The sequence below is a fragment of the Protopterus annectens genome, chromosome 4.part0 (genome assembly GCF_019279795.1).
Source record: "Protopterus annectens isolate FY-2018-M chromosome 4.part0, PAN1.0, whole genome shotgun sequence".
NCBI classification, from domain to species: Eukaryota; Metazoa; Chordata; order Ceratodontiformes; family Protopteridae; genus Protopterus; species Protopterus annectens.
The window spans coordinates 1,132,352,910-1,132,363,299 of NC_056733.1; the positions used below are offsets into that span (position 1 = coordinate 1,132,352,910).

The 10,390-nt window shown below is 45.1% G+C and overlaps 1 protein-coding gene across 1 annotated transcript; it reads left to right on the forward strand.

Annotated features, from left to right (window-relative positions):
* The first annotated feature begins 2,459 nt into the window (after positions 1-2,459).
* Positions 2,460-3,659, forward strand: LOC122800423 (dynein heavy chain-like). Its single transcript, XM_044069869.1, has one exon. It carries the CDS (start codon positions 2,460-2,462, stop codon positions 3,657-3,659), a length of 1,200 nt encoding a protein of 399 aa, XP_043925804.1.
* Positions 3,660-10,390: the final 6,731 nt, after the last annotated feature.

Below are 10,390 nucleotides of genomic sequence, written 5' to 3' on the forward strand. Positions count from 1 at the left end.
TGTACACATGATGCAGCACTTTGGCAGTATGTGTGTACACATGATGCAGCACTTCAGTGGTATGGGTGTACACATGATGCAGCACTTCAGCGGTATGGCTGTACATATGATGCAGCACTTCAGTGGTTTGAGTGTACGCATGATGCAGCACTTTGCAGCCCTTCGCTGGTATGGGTTTACACATGATGCAGCCCTTTGGTGGTACAAGTGAAAACATGATGTAGCACTTTGATGGTATGGGTATACACATGATGCAGCACTTTGGTGGTATGGGTATACACATGATGCAGCACTTTGGTGGTATGGGTGTACACATGACACAGCATTTTGATGGTATGAGTGTACACATGATGCAGCATTTCAGTGGTATGGGTATACACATGATGCAGTACTTCAGTGGAATGAGTATATACATGATGCAGCACTTTGGTGGTATGGGTGTACACATCATGCATCACTTTGGTGGTATGGGTGTACACATCATGCAGTATTTAGGTGGTATGGGTGTACACATGCTTCAGCACTTTGGTGGTATGAGTGTACACATGATACAGCACTTCAGTGGTATGGGTGTACACATGATGCAGCACATTGGTATGAGTGTCCATATGTTGCAGCACTTTGGTGGTATGAGTCTACACATGAAGCAGCACTTTCGTGGTATGAGTCTACACATGAAGCAGCACTTTGGTGGCATGGGTGTACACATGATACAGCACTTTGGTGGCATGGGTGTAAACATGATGCAGCACTTTGGCGGCATAAGTATGCACATGATGCAGCCCTTTGATGGTATGCGTGTACACATGATGCAGCACTTTGATGGTATGAGTGTACATGTGACACAGCACTTTGGTGATATGGGTGTACACATGATGCAGCACTTCAGTGGTATGGCTGTACACATGATGCAGCACTTTGGTGGTATGAGTCCATAAATGCTGCAGCATTTTGGTGGTATGGGTGTACACATGATGCAGCACTTTGGTGGTATGAGTGTGCACATGATGCAGCACTATGGTGGTATTGGTGTACACATGATGCAGCACTTTGGTGGTATGGGTTTACACATGATGCAGCCCTTAGGTGGTACAAGTGAACACATGATGTAGCACTTTGATGGTATGGGTGTACACATGATGCAGCACTTTGGTGGTATGGGTATACACATCATGCAGCACTTTGGTGGTATGGGTGTACACATGACACAGCATTTTGATGGTATGAGTGTACACATGATGCAGCATTTCAGTGGTATGGGTATACACATGATGCAGCACTTCAGTGTAATGAGTATATACAGGATGCAGCACTCTGGTGGTATGGGTGTACACATCATGCATCACTTTGGTGGTATGGGTGTACACATCATGCAGTATTTAGGTGGTATGGGTGTACACATGCTTCAGCACTTTGGTGGTATGAGTGTACACATGATACAGCACTTCAGTGGTATGGGTGTACACATGATGCAGCACATTGGTATGAGTGTCCATATGTTGCAGCACTTTGGTGGTATGAGTCTACACATGAAGCAGCACTTTCGTGGTATGAGTCTACACATGAAGCAGCACTTTGGTGGCATGGGTGTACACATGATACAGCACTTTGGTGGCATGGGTGTAAACATGATGCAGCACTTTGGTGGCATGAGTGTGCCCATGATGCAGCCCTTTGATGGTATGCGTGTACACACGATGCAGCACTTTGATGGTATGAGTGTAGACATGACACAGCACTTTGGTGGTATGGGTGTACACATGATGCAGCACTTCAGTGGTATGGTTGCACACATGATGCAGCACTTTGGTGGTATGAGTCCGTAAATGCTGCAGCATTTTGGTGGTATGTGTGTACACATGATGCAGCACTTTGGTGGTATGAGTGTACACATGATGCAGCACTTTGGTGGTATTGGTGTACACATGATGCAGCACTTTGGTGGTATGAGTGTTCACATGATGCAGCACTTCAGTGGTAAGGGTGTGCACATGGTGCAGCACTATGGTGATAGGGTATAGACATGATGCAGCACTTTCGTGGTATGAGTCTACACATGAAGCAGCACTTTGGTGGCATGGGTGTACACATGATACAGCACTTTGATGGTATGGGTGTACACATAGGATCATAGGCGATTGCTAGGCTATCGACCTGGAGGTCATTTTGAGACTAGCTATTTCATCCCAATGCAATGCCATAGAAATGCTAGTCAATACCCAAGATTGCATTTAGTGATGACTGCCCATGTCAAGGAGGGTAGTGGGCTTTATCCCCGGTAACAATTTATGGTGTCCCATCCACTCGTCCAGGTTCCCCTTGAACACTGTCAATAGAGGTGCTGTGTTTGATGCAGCACTTTGGTGTTATGCGTGTACACATGATGCAGCTCTAGGGTGGTATGGGTGTACACACACTTTGGTGGTATGGATGTACACATGACACAGCACTTTGGTAATATGAGTGTACACATGATGCAGCACTTCCATGGTATGGGTGTACACATGATGCAGCACTTTGGTGGTATGAGTGTACACATGATGCAGCACTTCAGTGGTATAGGTGTACACATGATGCAGCACTTTGGTGGTATTGGTGTACGCATGATGCAGCACTTCAGTACTATGAGTGTACACATGATGCAGAACTTTGTTGGTATGGATTTACACATGATGCAGAACTTTGATGGTATGGGTGTACACATAATGCAGCACTTCGGCAGTATGAGTGTACACATGATGCAGCAGTTCAGTGGTATGGATGTAGACATGATACAGCACTTTGGCAGTATATGTGTACACAAAATGCAGCACTTTGGTGGTATGGGTATACACATGATGCAGCACTTTGCTGGTATGAGTGTACACATGATGCTGCACTTCAGCGGTATGGGTGTACATATGATGCAGCACTTCGGTGGTTTGATTGTACCAATGATGCAGCACTTTGGCAGTATGTGTGTACACATGATGCAGCACTTCAGTGGTATGGGTGTACACATGATGCAGCACTTCAGCGGTATGGGTGTACATATTATGCAGCACTTCAGTGGTTTGAGTGTACACATGATGCAGCACTTTGCTGGTATGGGTGTACACATGATGCAGCCCTTCGGTGGTATGGGTTTACACATGATGCAGCCCTTTGGTGGTACAAGTGAAAACATGATGCAGCACTTTGGTGATATGGGTGTACACATGACGCAGCATTTTGATGGTATGAGTGTACACATGACACCGCATTTTGATGGTATGAGTGTACACATTATGCAGCATTTCAGTGGTGTGTGTATACACATGATGCAGCACTTCAGTGGAATGAGTATATACATGATGCAGCACTTTGGTGGTATGGGTGTACACATCATGCATCACTTTGGTAGTATGGGTGTACACATCATGCAGTATTTAGGTGGTATGGGTGTACACATGCTTCACCACTTTGGTGGTGTGAGTGTACACATGATGCAGCACTTCAGTGGTATGGGTGTACACATGATGCAGCACATTGGTATGAGTGCACATATGTTGCAGCACTTTGGTGGTATGAATCTACACATGAAGCAGCACTTTGGTGGTATGGGTGTGCACATGATACAGCACTTTGGTGGTAGTGGTGTACACATGATGCAGCACTTTGGTGGCATGAGTGTGCAATGATGCAGCCCTTTGATGGTATGGGTGTACACATGATGCAGCTCATTGATGGTATGAGTGTACACATGATGCAGCACTTTGGTGGTATGGGTGTACACATGATGCAGCACTTCAGTGGTATGGCTGTACACATGATGCAGCACTTTGGTGGTATGAGTCCATAAATGCTGCAGCATTTTGTTGGTATGGGTGTACACACGATGCAGCACTTTGGTGGTATGAGTGTACACATGATGCAGCACTTTGGTGGTATGGCAGTACACATGATGCAGCACTTCAGTGGTAAGGGTGTGCACATGATGCAGCACTATGGTGGTATGGGTGTACACATGATGCAGCACTTTGTTGGTATGAGTGTACACATGATGCAGTACTTTGGTGGTATGGGTGTACACATAGGATCATAGGCGATTGCTAGGCTATCGACCTGGAGGTCATTTTGAGCCTAGCTATTTCATCCCAATGCAATTACATAGAAATGCTAGTCACTACCCAAGATTGCATTTAGTGATGACTGCCCATGTCAGGGAGGGTTGTGGGTTTTATCCCCTGTAAGAATTTATGGTGTCCCATCCACTCGTCCAGGTTCCTCTTGAACACTGTCATAGAGGTGCTGTGTTTGATGCAGCACTTTGGTGTTATGGGTGTACATGTGATGTAGCTCTTTGGTGATATGGGTGTATGCAGGATGCAGTACTTCGATGGTATGGGTGTGCACATGATGCCGCATTTTGGTGGTATGGGTGTACAAATGATGCAGCACTTTGGTTGTATGGGTGTAAACTAAATGCAGCACTTTGGTGGTATGAGTGTACACATGATACCGCACTTCGGTGATATGCATGTACACACAATGCCGCACTTCAGCGGTATGAGTGTACACAAAATACAGCACTTCAGTGGTATGGATGTACACATGATGCAGCACTTCGATGGTATGGGTGTACACATCATGAAGCACTTCAGCAGTATGAGTGTACACATGATGCAGCACTTCAGTGGTATGGATGTACACATAATGTAGCACTTTGTATGAGTATACATATGATGCAGCACTTTGGTGGTATGGGTGTACACATGATGCAGCACTTCAGCGGTATTAGTGTACACAAAATGCAGCACTTCAGTGGTATGGATGTACACATGATGCAGCACTTCGATGATATTAGTATACATATAATGCAGCACTTTGTTGGCATGGGTGTACACATGATGCAGAACTTTGGTGGTATGAGTGTACACATGATGCAGCACTTCGGTGGCATGGGTGTACACATGATGCAGCACTTCAGTGGTATGGGTGTACTCAGGATGCAGCACTTCGATGGTAAGAGTTTACATATGATGCAGCACTTTGGTGGTATGAGTGTTCACATGATGCAGAACTTCGCTGGTATGAGAGTACACAAAATGCAGCATTTCAGTGTTATGGATTTACACATGATGCAGCATTTCGATGGTATGAGTATACATATGATGCAGCACTTTGGTGCTATGGGTGTACATATGACACAGCACTTTGATGGTATGAGTGTACACATGATACAGCACTTCAGTGGTATGGGTGTACACATGATGCAGCACTTTGGTGGTATGAGTGTACACATGATGCAGCACTTTGGTGATATGGGTGTACACATGATGCAGAACTTCGCTGGTATGGGTGTACACATGATGCTGCACTTCAGCGGGATGAGTGTCCACATGATGCAGCACTTCAGTGGTATGGATGTACACATGATGCAGCACTTTGATGGTATGAGTATACACATAATTTAGCACTTTGGTGGTATTGGTACACTCATGGTGCAGCAGTTCGGTGGTATGAGTGTACACAAAATGCAGCACTTCAGTTTTATGGATGTACACATGATGCAGCACTTCGATGGTAAGAGTATACATATGATGCAGCACTTTAGTGGTATGGGTGTACACATGACACAGCACTTTGTTGGTATGAGTGTACACATAATGCAGCACTTTGGTGGTATGGGTGTACACATGATGCAGCACTTTGGTTGTATGGGTATACACATGATGCAGCCCTTCGGTGGTACGGGTGTACACATAATGCAGCACCTCAGTGGTATGAATGTACACTTGATGCAGAACTTCACTGGTATGGGTTTACACATGATGCAGAACTTTGGTGGTATGAGTGTACACATGATGCAGCACTTCAGTGGTATGGATGTACACATTATGCAGCACTTTGATGGTATGAGTATACATATGATGCAGCACTTTGGTGGTATTGGTGTACACAAAATGCAGCACTTCAGTGGTATGGGTGTACACATGATGCAGCACTTTGGTGGTATGGGTATACACATGATGCCGCCCTTCGGTGGTGTGGGTGTACACATGATGCAGCACTTTGGTGGTGTGAGTGTACACTTGATGCAGAACTTCACTGGTATGGGTTTACACATGATGCAGAACTTTGTTGATATGGGTGTACACATGATGCAGCACTTTGGTGGTATACGTGTACACATGATGCAGCACTTTGGTGGTATAAATGTACACATAGCATTATTTTGGTGGTATAAGTGTACACATAGTGCTTCCTGGAATTCATCAAGTCAAACACCCTGGATCAGCTGGTAGACTCCCCTACCAGAGGTTAAAACATATTGGACCTGGTCATCACCAACATGGGCGACAGATGTTCCACACTGAAGGTCAACCCATCACTGGTTATATCAGACCATAAACTAATCACTCTGGATGTCCACATCCCACCACCACCCCCAACTAAGGAAACCACAGTAAAAACTTTCCTAAAGCAAACTTCACCTTACTTAAGACAGAGGTGGTAAGTTTCACAGCCCCCACGCTAAAGGATAACGCTGCCCAAGATGCAGAAACCTTTACAAATGCACTCTATGAGCACCTACAAGGATGCATGGATCATGCCATCACTAGCAAAACCAAGACTCGCTCCTCTAAGAGAAGGAAACCAGTTTGGTGGACCCCTGCAATAAACAGGCTATACAATAGAAGGAGGAAGCTAGTTCAGAAAAAAAGCAAATCCTAAGAAGGAAAGACATCCTGATCAGTATCAGTAAGAAACTGAGGTCCCTCATGAAATCATCCAAGGCTAACTTCGAAAGAAAAATAGCCAAGGATTCAAAAGATAACCACAAATCCTTCTTTAGCTATATTAAGAATCTAAGTGGCAACTCGCAGATATGCACTGAACTAGAGCAAAATAACACAAAATATACTGAACCTATTGATATTGCCAACATCCTGGCAGATAGATTCAGTGCAAACTTCACCCCCTTCTTACCTCCAAAAGGGCCCACAGCAATACCGGAAAAGTGTAGTGTCCCAAAAATGACAGATGCACAGGTGAAAACAGCCCTTTCAAAAGCCAAAAACACAGCGTCAATGGGACCAGATGATGTCCCAGGCTGTGTCTTGCACGAACTACAGAATGAACTAACCCCCCACCTAAACACGCTGTTCAACCTCAGCCTCTCCACAAGCTACGTGCCTATAAAATGGCACACAGCAATGGTTATACCTCTCCACAAAGGAGGGGCTACAACAGACCCTGGTAACTATCGCCCCATAAGCCTGACTAGCCTGGTCTGCAAGCCTACGGAGCACATCATCATGGAACTCATTAACAAAGACATTGGGAACCTCTAAACACTTGACCCGACCCAGTTCGGCTTTTTTAAGGGCAGATCATGCCTACTAAATCTGGTTGACTTCTTCAAGATGGTCACCAAGGCCATAGACGAGGGAAAGGTAGTTCACACAGCCTACCTTGACCTCGCCAAGGCTTTCGACACCATTCTCCACTCGGGTATTACAGAAAAACTCACCAGCCTGAACATAAACCCCTATGTCATGAGATGGGTTGCCAACTGGCTTACAGACAGAACTCACACGGTAAGATTAGCGGGCTCCAGGTCCGACTCTAAACCAGTCACAAGTGTTTTCCCACAAGGCTTGGTCCTGTGACCCCCTACTGTTTGGCATATACTTCTCAGAAGTACAGGCAAACACAGGACGACTATGGCTAACCATGTTCACCGATGACTGCAAACTGGGAGCCATAATTAACTCTCCGGCTGACACGGACATCCTCCAAAAGGACCTTACTGAGATGGATACCTGGTGTCAAAGTCATAGCCTCAAGCTAAATGCCAAAAAATGCATAGTCATCCCGTTTTGGAAAAACAAAACACCCACAAATTACCACATAGGTGGCAGCCCCCTTAATACAGAAGAGGTAATAAGAGATCTGGGGACCCAGGTAGATAGTAATCTTCCTTTGGCAATCATATTGCCAAAGTAGTTAGGAAATCCTTCTATGTGGCCCATCTAATTACTAAAGGGTTCGCATCTAGAAATAAAGAGATTATAGTGCCCCTCTGCTTGTCACTCATTAAACCCATTATAGAGTACAATGCCCCATTTGGGATGTACCTCACAAGACACTTCCAACAGCTGGAAAGACCACAAAAGTACCTCACCAAGAAGATTACTGGTCTCAAACATATGTCCTATGCAGCCCGACTTAAAAAACTCCAGCTGTACTCAGTGGCATATCGCTTACTCAGAGGTGATCTCTGCCTGACTTACAAAGCCATGTCCAACTCAGAATTGATGGACATGCTCCACCTAAATAAATCCAAGTCAATGTGAGCCACGCGCTCTAGTGAGCTAAACCTTGCCACAACAGTAAATAGAACATGCTGGAGGGATAGATTCCTGTCACAGAAACTCCCCATGCTTTGGAACAAAATTCCAAATTACATCAGGCAGAGCCCCTAACACTCTTCAAGATAAACCTTGATGAGTGGATAGGTAACAGAAAATACACCACTGGGATCACTTCATTGGCTCTGCTTGACAGAAGCAGCGAAAGCCGACACACTCTGGCTAGGCTTATAAATACCCTTAGGCAGATAGCCTAGTACCTACCTATGAACCTATGAGTCTATGAACATGATGCAGCACTTTGGTGGTATGGGTTTACACATGATGCAGCCCTTCAGTGGTATAAGTAAACACATGATGCAGCACTTTGGTGGTATAAGTGTACAAATGATGCAGCACTTCAGTGGTATGGGTATAAACATGATGCAGCACTTCGGTGGTATGAGTGTATACATAATGCAGTACTTTGATGGTATGGGTGTACACATGATGCAGCACTTTGGTGGTATGGGTGTACACTTGATGCAGCACTTTGGTGGAATGAGTGTACATATGATGCAGCCCTTCAGTGGTATGGGTGTACACATAATGCATCACTTCAGTCGTATGAGTGTACACATGATGCAGCACTTTGGTGGTATGGATGTACACATGATGCTGCACTTTGGTGGTATGAGTGTATACATGATGCAGCACTTCGATAGTATAAGTATACATATGATGCAGAACTTTGGTGGCATGGGTGTACACATGACACAGCACTTTGGTGTTATGAGTGTACACATGATGCAGCACTTTGGTAGTATGGGTGTACACATGATTCAGCACTTTGGTGGTATGAGTGTACACATGATGCAGCACTTCACTGGTATGGATGTACACATGATGCAGCACTTTGGTGGTATGGGTGTACACATGATGCAGCACTTTGGTGGTATGGGTGTACACATGATGCAGCACTTTGGTGGTATGAGTGTACACATGATGCAGCACTTTGGTGGTATGAGTGGACACATGATGCAGAACTTCGCTGTTATGGGTTTACACATGATGCAGAACTTCGCTGGTATGGGTGTACACATGATGCAGCACTTCAGCGATATGAGTGTACACATGGTGCAGCACTTCAGTGGTATGGATGTACATATGATGCAGCACTTCGATGATATGAGTATGCATATGATGCAGCACTTTGGTGGTATGGGTGTACACATTATGCAGCACTTTGGCGATATGAGTGTACACAAAATGCAGCACTTTGGTGGTATGGGTGTACACATGATGCAGCACTTTCGTGGTATGAGTGTACACATGACGCAGCACTTCAGTGGTATGGGTGTACACATGATGCAGCACTTTGGTGGTTTGGACATACACATGATGCAGCACTTTGCTGGTATGGTGTACACATGATGCAGCACTTTGGTGGTATGGGTTTACACATGATGCAAAACTTCACTGGTATGGGTGTACACATGATGCAGCACTTTGGTGGTATAAGTGTACACATGAAGCAGCACTTTGGTGGTATGGGTATACACATGATACAGCCCTTCGGTGGTATAAGTAAACACATGATGCAGCACTTTGGTGGTATGGGTGTACACATGATGCAGCACTTCAATAGTATGCATATACACATAATGCAACACTTCGGTGGTATGAGTGTATACATCATGCAGAACTTTGGTGGTATGGGTGTACACATGATGCAGCATTTGGTGGCATGAGTGTATACATGATGCAGCATTTCAGTGGTATGGGTGTACAGATAATGCAGCACTTCAGTGGTATGAGTATACATAGTATACAGCACTTTGGTGGCATGAGTGCACACATGATGCAGCACTTTGGTGGTATGGGAGTACACATGATGCAGCACTTTAGTGGTATGGGTGTACACATGATGCAGCACTTTGGTGGTATGAGTGTACACATGATGCAGCACTTCAGTGGTAAGGGTGTGCACATGATGCAGCACTTCAGTGGAATGAGTGTGCCATGATGCAGCTCTTTGGTGGTATGGGTGTACACATGATACAGCACTTTGCTGA

Excerpts from the sequence above, each read along its gene's own strand:
- LOC122800423 (XM_044069869.1), top strand. The coding sequence starts at position 2,460 with ATGAGTGTACACATGATGCAGCACTTCCATGGTATGGGTGTACACATG.